The following is a 17,664-nucleotide window of genomic DNA, read 5'->3' on the forward strand; positions in this document are numbered from 1 at the left end:
CAAACCATGGTAGGGTGGCTGAGGTGGATCAGAGCAGACCCACTCCAGTCAAACTAAAACTGTACCTTACAGAAAAAAGGTAACACAGGCAAGGGAAAGAAAGCAGATGGCAGAGAGGACGTCTGCTACCAAGGGAGGGTACGTGAAAAACGACAGCAGACTGTTCAGACCTAACCAGCATCACACCAGAATTTGAGGCAGGAGTTGGTAAGAAAACAAAGATAATGCTGTTGGCTTCCTTCAGTGAAATACACTGTATTAACATGAACACATGCTAATAAGCAACACAAAGATGTCCCATGTGCATTAGAAAGATACAAAGCTGAAAACAAATATGTGAAAACAAAAATATTTTCAGCATTAAATCATATACCATTATCAGGAATTGGCTCCATATCCCATGGGCTAAGTTTTTCAATTTCAGTATTGTCCCACCTATTCAAAAAACAAAAACCAAAATTCTAGTTAGAATTCATGAAAACTAATTAGAGATATTACCTAGGTTTTCATCATAAAAATGATTTTAAAATATAAAAAAAAATCCCCGCAAAAAGTACATTCTAAATATTAGTACTGAGTATTTTTGGAAATGTCAAAATGCACAAGCTCTCAGTTCTCAAAATCCAAATTCATGTGTGGACCACAATGCGTTAGGATAACTAACTCAAAGGGCCAAGGTCTTGAATATCATGCTTCACAGTGCTCCACAGCCAATGACAAAGCACAGATTTATGGCCTGCTCCTCAACTATGGCCCCAACAGTAATAAAGAAAACAACAGAAGCCTGCAGAAACAGTCTCAAACAAGCAAGCAGAAACTGAACATAACAGACTGAAAATACTCCACAGTCAGATACCTTCTGAGCCCTGCCACGAGGACACAGCAGCAAACTCCTGACCTGATCTCACTTAGCAGGGCTCAGGGAGGGTCACGCATTGAGGCCTCGTGGTCACCCATCAGCAAACCTGGAGCCAACCCCCAGCTTCTTGCTAACACAACACCCTGGGGCACTGCCCTGGCCCAGCTCCGGTCACTGGGCATGCAGGAGATGAACCAACAGAAAAACACTCTGCATGGCTGCAGGGCTACCTGCTGCTCGAGTTCTTCCAAAGCTCACTTAAAATAGTGTATAAAATTCCCCCACTTCAACATGGTATCAAGTTAGCTTCATGTTAAATGTGTAGGGTTTATGTGAAATATAAATAAATTTTGTCTTTAGATTCGGGTCCCATCCCCAAAGCATGCATATGTCTATGTGTATATTTATTTGCATATGCTTTAAAAAAACAAAAAGAAACTCTGAATGCATTTCTGACTCCAGGCAATCAGATACACATCCTCAACTAGGGTCAGTGAGCAGGAAACCAGGGGTTTGTGTCCGAGCTATCTCATAGGTCAGACAGATGCGAATGAACCACAGCCCAAAGTGCACATCTTTACCCTGAAACACAAGCACCACCAATGATGAGGTTTTACCAGCTACAAACCTGACAACGTAGCATTGGAAATGACTATCAGGATACTGTGGCTGGTACGGCTCTTGACGTAACACTGTCCCAAACCACCAAGCATCGTCAATGATAGAGCGGAATCTGTCACCTGGAAGTGAAGGTAAAGGGTGAGGCATCTATTTGCTACCATATAAAAGAAATGAAAACAGAAATTAAAATGTATTCATTTCATTCTGTATACCTCAATGACAAGATGTAGAAAAGCTACAGAATCACACTCGAGCAGCCTCCCAGCAGTGACAAGTCAAGCCACAGAGCGAAGTGATTCTGACTAGACTTCACTGTGGAGTGCATTCAAAAACCTACTCGAAAACACAGCATCCCACATTTACAATGTGAGGAACCAAGTTTTAAAAATACTACATATACATCTATATGCCTAATGCATAAAACAAAAAACTTCAATACCATTTCCCAAAAATGTAACTAACAAGCTTCATGTTTAAAGTTGTTACTATGTAAATAATCGTAACTCCACATCAACAGTATTCCAGTTACCAGGCTCTGTCTCAATGTACCCATAAAAAGTCAACATTCTATCTGATAGGATTAAATAAACACCCACATATGCCACTGTCTCAGCATAAAGCACAAAAGCAGACAAGCAAATACTACAAGTGATTCTAGACCAACCAACAGGAATCTTGGAGTAGTTTCACAGATTTCATCCACCGCAGTCTTGAGCACTTCCATGGAGCAGAAAGTGCATCTCTCCTCTGTGCGGTGCAACGGCATGAAGCAGCACAGGGCAGCGCCTGGGCCGCAGGCTAAGCTGCTGCCTGCAACACTGGCACCCCCTAAGAGTCCCAGCTGCCCCAGTACTGCTGACGTCCTGGGAGGGCGGCCAAGGGCGGCTGGGGGGAGCCTGCACCCCCAGGGGAGCCCTGCAGGGGCATCCAGACCCCTGGCTGCAGCAGGACCCAGTGCCAGTTCTTACAGCTATGTGAGGAGTGAACCACTTTCTTCCTTTCTCTGTAACTCTACCTTTCAAAGGAATAAATAAATAAATCTTTTTAATAGATTAAAAAGTAAAACAAGCTGCTGTAGCTACCTCTTCTTTCCTCTTCATTCTACAACTTCAAAACAAAACCAACTGAAAGAAAAAAATCACCTCTTCAGCATTAGTATTTCTTCAGTATCGATGGACAATTTTTCTCAAGTTTTACAAAAATAATAAACAAAAGCTACATTTTAATTCAAAGACTCACGCTACGTATATATAATATACAAATATACAAAAACACATAGAGTATCCATCAAATAATTGTAATTGCATAAAATATACTTACAGAAAATACTTGTTTGAAAAATAATGTAACCCTTAGAGATGTATTACAAGATAATTACTATATTTTCAACTGTATTAGCTATGTCCTAAATCTAAGCCTAATATTTTGTTCAATCCTGATGTAAATTAGCTAATAAGCATTAATTATAATTGAATGTAAAAATAAATTATTTTAATAATCAACTGTTCTAATGTTGACAAACATAATATAAAAACATGATTAGTTAATCTTTGATACAAAGCATGAACTATTTTATAACATTTGCTTCTCTACCTAATGCTAGAACATAATTTAGGCCAGATAAAAATTACGTCTCCAGTAATAAGCCAATCATTAAATTTTAAAAAGCTATAGAAATTATTTTCTAAGGGTAAAAGTAGCTTTTGTACATTTTTCCTAGCTCTCTGCTCTAATAATTTGCTAAAATTTTTCAAGTACGTTAACAATACACTGAGAAAATGAAAATGGAAACAACCTTCTCCAACCACACTGCTGGAATTTCAGGTAAGGTTTCCCAAGGCAGTAACACTGAATTAGAAAGATCTGCTATAATTTGTTGCCGATCACAAAATTAAAATTAAATTACAAAGGGCAACTGGGACACATTTCTGGAGATGAGTTGTAGGGAATCAGGTTTAGCAAGAAGCTTCAGTGGCAACATTGGTAAAGACCCTCTAGGGTCAAAAAATCCAAATGCCCAGGAAACTGGAACGTGCTCTGGGACTGGACTCTGCAGTTAGCGAGCTGCCAGTATCACAGCTTTCCTCTTTCAGCTAGGCATCTTTCAAGAAAAACTTGCTCTATTTCTACTCCCAAAACGTAGTTACGTAGACATTACAGTTTAGAAACAGTCTACAAAAACAGCCATTTCATTTCAAAAGAAAATAATTATGGAATATTTAGCTAAAATTTACGTACTTCTATTACCTATAGAAAAAGATTGTGAATCTAGAAAGATTACAGTAAGGTCTGAATACCATTTATGAAAACATACATCAGATGACACAGCCTAGGTGAACACAGTATTGTGAAAAAAAGCAATTAAGCACACCATTAGTTATGTTACATGATTAAACTCAAACTTACATGAAACAGGTACTGTAGTCACTATCCAGTACTAATTAAGTTATTTATATTCATCAATTACATCCTGAAATTGATATCTACACAGGTCTAAAGAATCAACCTGAAATTCTGGTAATCACAAAAACCATTCCAGTAATTCAATGCCACCATTTAGATTGTTTCTTTCTGTCCAACTACAGTATCACATGGGTATAAAGCATAACTACAAATAAATTATTTCTAAAGACTAGACTAATTCATTTATTTGAAAAGCAAACAGAGAAACAGGGAGGGGTGAGGGAGGAAACAGAGGGTGAATGAGAGGCAGGGAGAGCACTCAACCCACGCAGGCTCCAAACGGCTGCACAGCCAGGCCCGGGCCAGGACAGAGTGCAGCATGCAAGTCCATCAGGTCACCCACGTGGGCGGAAGGAACCCACGCGTGAGCTCTCGTCCAGTGCCTTCCCGCGCGCATCAGCAGAAGCTGGGTGGGAAGCAGAGCAGCAGGCACCAGAGCCAGCACTCCCACAGAGCTGGCACACGCAGCAGCTTCATGGGCTGCGCACAATGCCCACACCAAACTTATTTCAGAGAAGGTTTCCTTGTGATGTCAAAATCATTTACTAGAGGAGTGATTTCAGTCCCAGCTTCTCCACTGCTGATCCAGTTCCCAGGTAACAGGCCTCAGAAAGCAGCAGGTGAGAGCAGCAGACGATGGCCAAGTACCGGGGACCCCTGACACCCACATGGGAGACCTGAAGGGAGCTCCATGCTCCTGGCGTGGGGCTGGTCACCCCTGGCCACTACGAGCATTTGGGGAGTAAACCAGCCAGCGGAAGACGTTTCTCTTCCTCTCTCACTGTGTCTTTCAAGTCAGTCAGTCCTCAGAATAAAAACGAATCACGGAGTACTACATTCTAAGCCAGACCTATTTTGGAATCACTTACACTTCTTTCCAGTTTCCATATCTGTAAACTCCATAATTACACAAGGAAAACAACAGACATTACATTTTAAGGCAATATAAAACTCAACAAGAACAGACTTACACGACTGCCAATTCCTCTGTCTTGCTTCATCATAAAACTGACGCAATACCAGGAAATCAATAACATCTGGCATATCGTGGTATCTAAACAAAAAGATTTTAATATTATTTTAACCCAATATTCCCTAAGTATCACTTTAACATATAAACATTGCTTCATATACAAACATTAGCTACCATATTGGCAGCACAAGTGCAACAAGCCATTTGTTCTAAATGTTTCTCAAAAACAAAGGCTGAAATAATTTCACGATTAGAATTCTGGAGTTCGGTCCTTGGGCTTGGGGGCAACTGACGCTCCCTGCAGTGTGGCGACTGTGGGGGGTGCCCCTGCCGGGTCGGACCCCATGCGGGGGACTCACGCCAAAGACACTGCCACAAGGCAGTGAACGAGTCCTCGGCCTCCCCCAGGACCCAAGAGAGCTCTTCCCTCAGGGTAAGTCCGCCATGAGGGAACTTGGGAACTGGGTGGAAATTCCTAGCTCCGCCCAGCTGCTAAGACCATGCGGCTGGGGGAGTTTGGGAGGAGTTCGGTCCTTGGGCTTGGGGGCAACTGACGCTCCCTGCAGTGTGGCGACTGTGGGGGGTGCCCCTGCCGGGTCGGACCCCATGCGGGGGACTCACGCCAAAGACACTGCCACAAGGCAGTGAACGCGTCCTCGGCCTCCCCCAGGACCCAAGAGAGCTCTTCCCTCAGGGTAAGTCCGCCATGAGGGAACTTGGGAACTGGGTGGAAATTCCTAGCTCCGCCCAGCTGCTAAGACCATGCGGCTGGGGGAGTTTGGGAGGAGTTCGGTCCTTGGGCTTGGGGGCAACTGACGCTCCCTGCAGTGTGGCGACTGTGGGGGGTGCCCCTGCCGGGTCGGACCCCATGCGGGGGACTCACGCCAAAGACACTGCCACAAGGCAGTGAACGAGTCCTCGGCCTCCCCCAGGGCAGCCAGTGCACCAAGTGGTGCCAGACTTTGCCTGCTGGCCGCCCGGAACGGCAAACTCTGGGGTTTTCAAGATATGTAATTGCTGCCTGGGTCACTCATGACTAAGACTAGGTTGAGTGTAGGTGCAAAGTGAATTTTCGGGTATTCTCAGTGACAGTGTCATGAAAGATATAAGCAGGCAAGGGGACCAAGACCTAGTGGTTTGGGGGAAGTGTCCAGAAGATAATTTTAGTAAGACAGATGCAACAGCTCAATTATGAATACAGAGATGGGATATTTGTATAGAACATCACTGATCACCATATACTAGCCCACACCGAAGCTATGGATGGGGCCTCTTTGGCAGTGTTGGGTACCATTGCCCGACTGAGTGTTGGAGTTGTGGAGTGGTCACATTTGGCAGGATCAAGACACTCTCCAGCACACAAGAGAACTTGGGCTGGGGGTAGGCTCTGTGGGGTTGTGTGGGCCCAACCCTTTGGAATACAAATCCCCCGGGTTAGTTCCCAAGCTGGGGTTGCAATGGTCTAAGCTAGGTGTGACCACGCCATCTGCCATCACTCATGGGTAAAGGAATCCACAACAGTCAGGGTAGGTCAAGGCAGCAGCACCCAAATGTGCATCTTTAAACAGGATGTGGGGTGGGCCGGGCTGCCACTGGAAAGGGACAGAAGGGGCAGGGCTGAACAAACCTTAACTCACAAGTAACAACAGAAATCAGGTTGGAGCACAGCTCATGCCAGGTAGGTCCTTGCACATACTGATCTGTGTGAGGCAGAGGCACTAAGCCACAGCATCCAAGGGGCCACGACAAGTGAGGGGCTCTGCCAAGCGGAGACAGAACAACCACCGGCCTACACCTGCTCTACTGCAGGGCAGAGGCCCGGTTGGGGAAATAACAGGACACCCTAGCTGGGTTGAGTTTCCCACCAAGGAGCGCATGGGCTGGAACTGAGGCTACATTCTGATCAGGATACGATCGTAATCTCACTTGGCACAATTGTGGACTGGGATGGGAAGCACCAAGCCAGGCCAAATTCCAACACCATCTGGTGCTCTGGAGGACCGGGGAGGGTTGTGTGACAGACTAGGTTAGGTCTCAGCCCTTACTGAACCATGTGTGAGCTTGGTAGGGGTATGGAAGAGCCATGGCTGGGTTGAAATATCCAACAACAAGAACCAGCTTGGGTCGGAGGCCAGGCAGGAAAAGCCACTGTTCCTCCTAGGATAGCAGGCGAACTGAGTAGTGCTGGCTCATGGACCCACTGGTATGCGCGAAAACTGGCATTGGGACAGGTTCTGGTGGAGGAGCCCGGGCAACTTCTCTGGCAGGACACAGTCCCATGCAGGTAAGCGCAAGAAGCACAATAGGGAACAACCCAAAACAGGCAATGAAAATTATCCCACTGGCATACACATGGCATGGGTTGGGGGCAGACCAGCCTGAATCTGTTCACATTACCTTCTGGTGAATCCGAGCACCAGAACAGAGTGTGGGTCGAGCCAGGTTCGGTTGTAACACATACCAGTACACAACAAGTAATGCCAAGGTGAGATGAGCCGTACCAGATGTGGCTGCAGCACACAACCAGCACATGTGACAATCAGGGAGGAGGCAAAGCCGACAGGGGAACGTGGGCACCCCTGCTGGATAACTACTTCCATTGGAAAGTGTGAATACGGATGGGGGCAGTTCAGACTAGGCAGGGCTATAGCACCTGCGGGCCTCACGGTGAGCTGACTGTTCTGACTGGTGCAAGTTAAAATTAGAGTGGGTTGAGGGGTGTTTGGGCTTAGCCACAGCGTTAGCTGGCAGAGGCTGGTACTAGGAGCCAATTCTGACAAGTCAAATGCCAAAACTACCAGGAGACTGCATACTCTAGGAGTGGGTGTGGCCTAGTAGGGAAATAGTGGGCACCTCCCTCAGGGTTACCACCCTCACTGGACAGCACGAAACCCAGGCTAGGAGCAGGGGTGGCTTGACAGAAAGGCACCTGCCAGTGGGTGTATGGGCTGGATAATAGGTTGGTTGGGTTGAACCAGGCTTCAATGTCCATTGACGTGTGCGAGAGCTAATTGGGATGTGGGACAGACTGGACAAGCCTGCAGTGCATACTGGCAAGCACGGGAACCAGGGTAGGGGGCAGAACTGGTAGGGGTTTTGGGGAGTCGCCTCAACTAGGCTGCAGCTCCAACTGGTTTGCATGAAGACCGAGTATGAAGTGGGTAGAATCGAGCTGGACTACAACACCCATTGGTTCACAAGGAAGACAGGGCTGGAAGCCGAACGGACCCAGTAATCGCAACGACCAGCATATGCATAAGCTGCTTGGTGTGAAGCACAGTGTTGGAGTCTGTACTAGCAAACTCACTCAAGAATCAGATCTGGGATCAACTCAGATGAAGTTTCTTTGGATATTTCTCGAACTGAACTGCTGATCTTGGAACCCCAACCATCAAGAGACTGTCAGCCAGTGGACTCTGAATAGGTTTCATTACGGTTGGGACGGAGAGATTGGCAGCAATCCAGAACTGATGAACTATCAAAACTGTATGAGCAGGACCCTTGGAGCGCGCCTCATGTTGGGGATGGGGGATGGGTGGGAGGTAGGGTGGGACTTTCCCCCTTGTTACTCCCCTAACCCTAGATACAGGGCAAAATGATTATATTAGTGTGGAAACAATGATATTACCCACTTTCACCCTGTAGCCCTTGACCCTTTGTACCCTAATAAACTAAGATTATTAAAAAAAAAAAAAAAAAAAAAAAAAGAATTCTGCACACACAGGGCCTGGCATGATAACATAGTGGTTAAAGACCTCGCCTTGGGGCCCGGCGCCATGGCCTAGTGGCTAAAGTCCTCGCCTTCAATGCCCTGGGATCCCATATGAGCGCCGGTTCTAATCCCAGCAGCTCCACTTCCCATCCAGCTCGCTGCTTGTGGCCTGGGAAAGCAGTCCAGGACGGCCCAAAGCCTTGGGACCCTGCACCCGCGTGGGAGACCCAGAAGAAGTTCCTGGCTCCTGGCTTCAGAACGGCATAGCATCGGCCATTGTGCTCACTTGGGGAGTGAATCATCGGAGGGAAGATCTTCCTCTCTGTCTCTCCTCCTCTCTGTATATTTGACTTTTCAATAAATAAATAAGTCTTTATTTAAAAAAAAAAAAAAAAAAAGACCTCGCCTTGAACACACCAGGATCCCAAATGGGCGCCAGTTCTAACCCCAACAGCCTCGCTTCCCATCCAGCTCACTGCTTGTGGCCTGGGAAGGCAGTGGAGGACGGCCCAAAGCTTTGGGACCCTGCATCTACGTGGAAGACCTGGAAGAAGCTCCAGGCTTCTGGTTTCAGACTAGCTCAGCTCCAGCTGTTGTGGCTGCTTGGAGGTAAACCATCGGGCGGAAGATCTTCCTCTCTGTATATCTGCCTTTCCAATAAAAATAAATAAATCTTAAAGATTTATTTATTAAAGATGTGCTGTAACACATCAATGTTACTTCTGACCGAGTCTCTTCCATTTGATGTTCTACACATATTGGAAGTTTTCCACAAGACAAATCAGCAAGACAGAAGCTCTTAAATTCACAGGATTCCACTCAAAAAGCAGTGATACATACCTAATAGAGAAAGCTCTATCCGTGAGTTTCCCAGTTGCTGGGTCTATAAACGCTAGTTTGAGGCAACAAAGTGTAGGTGGTCCAACCTCATACCGTATTCCAACTATTTTCACCAATTCTTGATCCTTTATCAAACAATTTTAAAAATAATTAAAAGGCAAAACTCATTAACTAATTTTCCATTATTATTACTAAAGCAAACTCACAATTTAGACTTTGAAACCACCAGATTTGCCCTCTCTCAAATCTTCATGATCTTTGTGAAACAAAGTATTTTAAATATACTAACAAAAGGAATACAAACATACTACAAACATAACAAAGGGAACTTAAAGTCAATATACTAATTTTAGAAAATGCACCTCAAAACTTAAGAATGTAAACACAGTTAACCTCAATATTGATAAAGATAACCATTAATAATCTTACATAATTTCTTGACATTTTCCTCTAAAATACATTTTATTTTTTTAAATACATTTTAAATAAAACTGTTTGATATATTCAAAATGGGCAAGTATTTCTACTATTCAAAATCCTGCTACTCATTTCCTAATTCATTCAATAACAAATACTAGTTTAATAATAATACGCCATGTCCTACAATCTAACAGAGACAGGACAGCCAATTTTGACAAGTTTTTTCTTGGAAAGAATATCCATTAAATGAACTTGCCTTACTTAACCTTACAATCTGTTTCTGTTTCCTGGGTATTAGGAATGCAACAGAGTACTGGGACAGTTTTTCACTAAACAAGCACATGCGTATTATAAAATACCAAAGTGCGTACAAACACTGGCTTCTCTTTGTTACTGTTAGTCACACTCCATAAAGCTGCTTAGAACACTCAAGTAGAGCACTGAGTCTGTGCTCACAGGGGAAAAAAATCCCTATTAAACTGGTCATGGCTACAACAGTACAAAGAATAAGCCTGGTTTTATATGCATTTTTTGTTCAATAGCATCTCATTGAATACATGCCACAGATTCATTGGCCACAACTCCGAGGCAACAGCACTGCACTCACACCTGAGCCGGACCACCCGCCATCGTGCCTCCCCCTCTGTCCCTCCAGGCTGCTGGAGCTCAGCAGCACACCTGAGGAGCTACCCTGAGAAAAGCACAAAAATGGACAACACACACAGTACTCTGCCCTCTCTCAAATAAATAAATCATTTAAAAAGGGAATAACTATCTTCTAAAAATCAAAAATACACACTATTCGACAGCATTGTAAACTAGTACACCCATTATGACAGACAAAAATCTGAAAACGCATCTATCAGACCCAGCCATTCTATTCCTGAGAACTTAGACAAAGGCAGTAAAAGTCAGCACATGTAGTTACCTGTACCCCACATTTATAGCACCTCAACTCACAGAAGCTAGTATATGTGATCAACGCAGATCTCCATCAACTGAGGAATGGACTTAAAACACCGGGACACGCATGCACGCTGGAATCCTACTCAGCCATATAAACAAATGAAAACACCACTGCTCCCAAGAAAATGAACACAGCCGGAACAACTGATGTGGAGCAGCAAAATCGACATTTGGAAACTTGATTATTGTTTATAACCCTGGCCTACATTCTTGAGCAACAGTGGTTTTCTTATATGCTGCTTGTTGAATTCCTTATTTAGTTAAGAGTGAAATTTGTGATTATAAAAAGTAAACTGGGCACGGAACTGTGGTATGGCAGCTAAGTAACCACCTGCACTACCAGGACCCCATCCAGGTGCCAGTTTGTGTCCCAGCTGCTCCACATCCAGTCTAGCTCCCAAACTATGGCCTGAGAAAAGCAGCCTAAGTGATTGGGACCTGCGTCCACAGGGGAGCCCCAGGTGGAGCTCTGCTCTGGCCTGCTTCCAGCCTGGCCGTGGCAGTCATCCAGGAGCGGACCTGGGGACGGAAGACGCTTCTCTGTTGTTCTGTCTCTCCTTGCACTTCTTTCAAATTTTTCAATTAATTAGCCAATCTTTTTGTTGTTGTTGCGAAGCAATGGCCATTTATTCAGCACAAGTCCATCAATGAGTCAGTCTTTTAAAAGAGAACATCAGAATCCCAGACAGCAGCTACCAGGGTTCAGCAGCAGCACCTTTTCTCTGCCTCTCAAGTAAAAAGTCAAAATCTCAAACATACGCTCACAAGTTGCCAATGGATCTATAAATAACTCAATCGATAAGAGTAATTTTTAAAGTTCAGGAGAAAACAAAATTTAAAAGTAAACTTATTTCAGTGTAAAAAAAAAAAAAAAAAACAAAATTCACACAGATTGTTCGGGATGAGCATTCCAAATGTGCCCCTGTTCAATGGTTTCCTAACATGGCCCTGCCCCCCGGATGTCCAAGATTTAATAACACCGTCATCCTACCCGGAGATCCATTTTTCTCCATGGCTCCTTGCTAGGGTTTAGTTCATAAATATTGCTTCTTCTCACAGCTTCAATGTAAGCTTCATGACCCTGTCGAAAATAGATCACCTACAAATGGGAAGTATATATTCCAAAATTAATAGCAATCTAAGGACTAATTTAAATCTGATTTCATGATCCACACTCATGTTCTTAAACTTCATCTTTCTCACCTCATCCCCCATCTGAGGAACAAAAGGAGATTTTCGGAGTGCTGTGTCAGTTATCCACACTGGAGGATGAAATTCACATAAATGTTCCGTATTTGCTGGTTCTGCTGGAGTTATTCTACACAAATTCTGCCAAAGCAAAGCAAACAAGTTCAGTACAGAAACAGCTTGAGGCCAGTACCATGGCCCAGCGAGTTAAACTACCACCTGCTGTGCCAGCTTCTGATGGGAATACCAGATCCAGCCTGGCTGTTTCACTTCTGACCCAGCTCCCTGCTAACACACCTGGAAAAGCAGAAGACAGCCCAAGCACCTGAAGCCATGTCTCCAACCTGGGAGACCCAGATGGAGTTCCAAGTTCCTGGCTGCCAGCAGGCCCACCCCTGGGCTTAGCAGCCACGTGCGACCCAGTAGATGAAAAATCCCTTTGTCTACCTCTCCATATTTGTTACTCTGCCTTTCAAATAGGGCAATACAACTTTTTTCTAAAGAGCCATTATGCACTATTTAACTGAAACAAGTGAAAACCTTTTGAATGTCTACTGTTTCTATAAAATATTTATTTATTTTATTGGAAAATCAGATAAACACAGAAAAGATATTCTGTCCACTGGTTTCACCCCCTAAGTGGTTGCAACAGCCAGAATTGAGCCGCTCCCAGGCCAGGTAGGCAGTCCACAACTGCTTTCCTAGGCTACAAGCAAGGAGCTGGAAGGAAAGTGGGGCCACTGGGATATGAACCTGTGCCCATAGGGGATCCTGGCACATCTAAAGTGAGAATTTTACCCACCTGGCTATCACACTGGGCCCTTGGATGTCTATTTTAAGAAACATTCATTTTGAATTTTCCAGGCAACAAATCAGAGCGGGAAAGAAACGGGATTTCCTTCACAAATGGATATAATACTGAGGACTTAGAGCAGACCACAACCAGGAGACAGGATCTCCAGCACTTGAGCCATCTCCCACTGCCTTCCCAGATACATCAGTCCTGAGCTGGACTACAAGCAGAACAGCTGAGACCCGAAATGGCACTCCAATATGGGCTGCTGCTTTGAGCTTAACCCACTGAGCCAGTACACCAGCTCCAATGATTCATTTCCAATGATTACTTTTAAGCAGCAAACACATTTGGTTCTTGACATACATTTGAGTACAGCACTTCTGAAAGCAATATAACTACCTGGCACATTCGGTAACATCTCCTGATTTTCTTTTACATCTCATGCCAGGTAGCTAACGTGCAACCTAACTCCTCTTCCACACATAGTTCTACCAAAATTCTCCAAGTGCCCTCTTGATTTGAGTTTAAGACTAGTGACTTTTCAAGTTGACCACAAATCCCTGTTGATGGCATCTGGACTGTTTCCAGGTCTTATCCTATGCTACCATAAACATGGCGTTGCAGGGACTTCTCTATGAAGATTTCTGAAAATATGCACTTTCTATGAACTTCTTGAATATCCTATGCATGAAGTTCAAAATTATTTGCACTAAAATAAACATTTAATTGCATTTTCTAAAAACCTCTTCAAATACCTTGCATAAGGGAGGAAAAAGGACAGCACAATCAAGAAAAGCATGATGATAAAAGTATAAACAGAACAGGAAAAAATGTCAGTGAAAGTCAAAATAAGAAAGCACCTCAAACTTCTTCCAATTATCAGGAGACAAATATGAGCTGCGTGGGATTCAGAGTAACAGAGCTCTGCCTGTAAGTTTTTGATATGGAAAGGATTCTCTGTCAAATCCACAACTCAGAGCAGAGCGACGTAGAAGTGTCAATAACCCGTGGAGGGCAGCATGGCAGGCCAGCACCGTAGGCAGACAGCCCACACGGGAAGGGCTCCCGTCCAGGATGCTGCGCCTCTGACACAGAGCCCACTAGCAGAACGGGAAGTGCAGAGGATGAGGCCTTTCTGCCACCTACCCAGGAGACCTGGATGAAGCTCCTGGATTCCAGACTCAGCCTAGCCACTGAGTTACCTCAAAGTAAACCCGGGGTAGATACTCGCTCTCTACTTTTCTCTCTGTAGTTCTTTCAAACAGATCAGTACATACAAGAATAAAAACAGTATCTCCATAAAAAGTACAGATACAGGTTATTTTACACTCTTCCTCAACACTGCTTTGCAAATCTTTTAAATTTTTATTGATATAAATAGAATAGACTCCATGTATTTCATAAATAGAATTCTTTGGCTTTTTTTTTTAAGACTTCTTTTACTTGAAAGAGTTACACAGGGTGAGAGGCAGAGACCTGCCATCCTCTGATCACTCCCTAAATGGACACCACACCCAAAGTTCCAAGCCAGGAGCTTCTCCCAGGTCTCCCACGTGGGCACTGGAGCCCAGCACCTTGGGCCATGCTCTGCTGCTTCCCCAGCGAGCTGGATTTGAAAGGAGCAGCTGGGACTCAAACCAGTGCCCATATATGATGCTGTCGTCACCGGCAGAGGATTAGTCGTGGTGCTAGTGCCCACAGGTACAATTCTAAGACAATCACACTGCCCTCCCTCAATCTCCTTCTTTCCTTTTTTTCATTTTTACAAAACATAACTTCAGTCTACTCTATAAATCACAGGCTTAATGTCCCACTAGGCATAATACTCAGCCAATAAAGAAGATAAAGATCATAGTTCTACTCGAGTATGAATAAGGGCTGTAAGACAATAAGCAAATTACAAGATATGGGTCTCTTACCTCTTTTTTAGGCTTACTATCTTTCTTTCTTTTTCGTCTCCTTTTTGGAGGTGATAAATTCTCAGTAGACATTTCATCTTCTGAACTACTACAAAATCTGGTGACTCGTCGCCGGCAGGATGTTCGCAAAGGAGGCTGCAAGTTGATGCCTGCGTCAGCCGTCCAATCAGAGTATCTAGACGAAGAGTCGCTGGAGGAGGAGAATGCCATAAGGAATGTGGAATCAGGACCTAAACGCTGACAGCAAGCTAATAGAACAGCTCAAGGGGAGAGAGAAGACAGGAAAGGAGAGATCCTAGGAGCAGCCCCCACACTACCAGTGCAGAATGGAAACAGCGACAAGGAGAGAGCACAGATGCTGCATGAAGGGAGAACACAAGCTTGCAAGCTTTTCTTCCCAAGCCTACAGATGAAGCGCGACAGAGCTAACACCTGCAAGCCAGCCACAACTCCTCCAGAGACGAGGCTCAGGAACAGCTCGCCCAGCACACTGCAAGAGGCTGCGGCTTAGAATGAACTGCAATCACAAGCCATCAATAAACACATTAGAAGGCCAAGGGAAGGAAGCAGGACCAAAGTTGTACTGTGTTTTTGGGTTTTTTGCTCCTGGCTTCAGCCTGGCCCAGCACCAGCTGTGTGGTAGGTATGCAATGGCGGTTGGGGGAGGCTGGGTTGAGGATCAGTAGATGGAAGTCCTTTTTTGTTTGTTTTTTAAAATAAACTTAAAAGTATTTATATAACCAGATGCTATAAAATCATGCCAGTTACTGATCAAAATAAAGTAAAAGGAAACATAAGACTATCGTTTGACTAATTACGATGACAATAGAAGGCGATCTGAGTGACACTAGCTGTCTAGACATGCCCTGGACAGGCTGGAGAGCCTAAGTCGGGGTTTCTGCCTTCAGACGCCGCTGTGACACAGAGGGTCAAACCACAGCCCACAGCGCTGGCATCTCACAAGGGCAGTGACTGGAATCTCAGCTACTCCAGTTCCAGTCCACCTCCTTGATAATGTGCCTGGGACACAGTGGAGGATGGCACAAGTGCTTGGGCTCCTTTTATACATGAAGGAGACCTCAAAAAACAAACAACACGTGGCTTCTGGCGTCAAAGCAGCCCGGCTCTGGGAGTTGTGGCCATTTGGGGAGTAGATAAGTTTCTTCCTGTCTTGTTTAAATAAGTAATTCTTTAAAAAGGAAGGAAGGAAGGAAAGCTCAGAGGGAGGTAGGAAAGGAGGGAGGGAGAGAAAGGAAAAGGAATGTGTGGGGATGAAGGTGACATGAACCACGATGGGAAACAGAATGTGACAATCTGGTCCTACGAAATCCAAAACCAATTATCAGGAAAACAAAACATATGCCAGTAATAACAACACAGATGTATTACCATGCAGACTTTGTATATTACTCACTGTAAATTCAAGCCAGACTACATTGACATTTTTACCACACATACTTAACACGACTAGGTGTTAGCTAACGCTACAAGGCTGACATTGATAGTCACCTAAGAATCCCAAAAAGATGTGTCTTTAACAGCTGTTAATCCAGTTCATTTCTCATTTTAAACACACTTAAACCTCAGTGCTAACTGTACTACAGGTGCAGACTCTTGCCCTGGAATTTCATCCACATAGAGTTCTCTCCAAGTTTGGACAATGCTTAAAAGAGCAAAACCGGGTGGGTCTCAGGACAGGGCGTCTCATGCCTGGAACCCGGACAGCCGCCATGGGCACAGCCGCCATGTGCTGAGCTGTCCCCGGGCCTGCTGGGTTCCGGGAGCCGCTTCCTTCGGGGTGAGTAGACCGAGGGGGAGGCCTCCGGGACTGGGCAGGCCCGGGACCCACCCGCCGCCCTCATGGGGCAGTGAATGGGATTTGGGAGGGGTGCGACCTTGGGCCTGGGTTATTTAAACCTCCAGCAGCCTCCTGGCAGCTGGTGGGTCTCAGGACGGGGCGTCACATGCCTGGATCCCGGACAGCCGCCATGGGCACAGCCGCCATGTGCTGAGCTGTCCCCGGGCGGCCAGTGCGCCATTTGGTGCCAGGCTCTGCCTGCTGGCCGCCCAGCCGGGGAGCTCTGGGGATTTGGTTCTTTGAGTTGCTGCTTAATTAGCTCCAGGTTGAACCCATTGTGCTTCTCGGACCTGAAACAGGCAGTAACTCTTCCTTAGCAAAACTTGTAATCACTAATAATTCTGAGCACCAAATACCAGTCATGCAGAAGCTAGGGCTTGGGGCTTGTCCTGCAAAAGTAGCTCCAACAGTTGGCCAATGTGTCAACTGGTAATGGAACAGAGTAGATTAGGCACGACTGAACAAACCTTAGCCCACAAGTAAAACTAGAAACCAGGAGGGAGCAGAGGTCATGCCGAGCTAGGTTCTTGTACTTGCTGGTCTGTGGGAGCCAGGGACGCTAAGCCACAGTGTCTAAGGCAGAGGTCGGGACAGGTGAGGAGCTGTGCCAAGCTGAGTCAGAGCATCCATTGGCATGCAAGTGATCTATGGCTGGGAACAGACCCGGTTGGGGAGCTAAGGGGACAACCCTAGCTGGGCTGAGGTTCCCACCAAGAGGTACATGGCCTGGAAGGGGGGCTGCGTTCTGATCTGGAAACAGTTGTAGTCTCCCTTGGCACAAGTGTGGACTGGGATTGGATGCACCAAACCGGGCCGGACCCCGACTCCCCCTGGTGTTCTGGAGGACCAGGGCAGATGTGCGATGGACTAGGCAGGGTCTCAAACCCCTACTGAGCCATGTGTGAGCCATACGTGGGTATGGACAAACCATGGCTGGGCTGGAACATCCAATAGCAAGAACCAGATTGGGTTGAAGGCCAGTCAGGAAAAGCCACAGTTCCTGCTATGACAGGAGGTGGACTGAGTAGGGCTGGCTCATGGAACCACTG

The 17,664-nt window shown here is 45.5% G+C and overlaps 1 protein-coding gene across 3 annotated transcripts in view; it reads right to left on the reverse strand.

The window, feature by feature from the left end:
• The window catches only part of BRWD1 (bromodomain and WD repeat domain containing 1), a 107,884-nt gene that overhangs the window by 30,548 nt on the left and 59,672 nt on the right, over positions 1–17,664 (reverse strand). For all 3 annotated transcript variants that reach the window (XM_040986630.1, XM_040986632.1, XM_040986631.1), the window contains exons 23-29: positions 14,758–14,947; positions 12,058–12,183; positions 11,846–11,953; positions 9,469–9,593; positions 4,915–4,997; positions 1,488–1,599; positions 374–435 (exon numbers count right to left, since the gene is read on the reverse strand). In XM_040986630.1, coding sequence (XP_040842564.1) covers positions 374–435; positions 1,488–1,599; positions 4,915–4,997; positions 9,469–9,593; positions 11,846–11,953; positions 12,058–12,183; positions 14,758–14,947 — 806 coding nt within the window. The remainder of the gene's footprint in view (positions 1–373; positions 436–1,487; positions 1,600–4,914; positions 4,998–9,468; positions 9,594–11,845; positions 11,954–12,057; positions 12,184–14,757; positions 14,948–17,664) is intronic.

The sequence above is a fragment of the Ochotona curzoniae genome, unplaced genomic scaffold (genome assembly GCF_017591425.1).
Source record: "Ochotona curzoniae isolate NIBS_2020 unplaced genomic scaffold, NIBS_Ocur_1.0 contig_4516, whole genome shotgun sequence".
In the NCBI taxonomy this organism is placed as follows: domain Eukaryota; kingdom Metazoa; phylum Chordata; class Mammalia; order Lagomorpha; family Ochotonidae; genus Ochotona; species Ochotona curzoniae.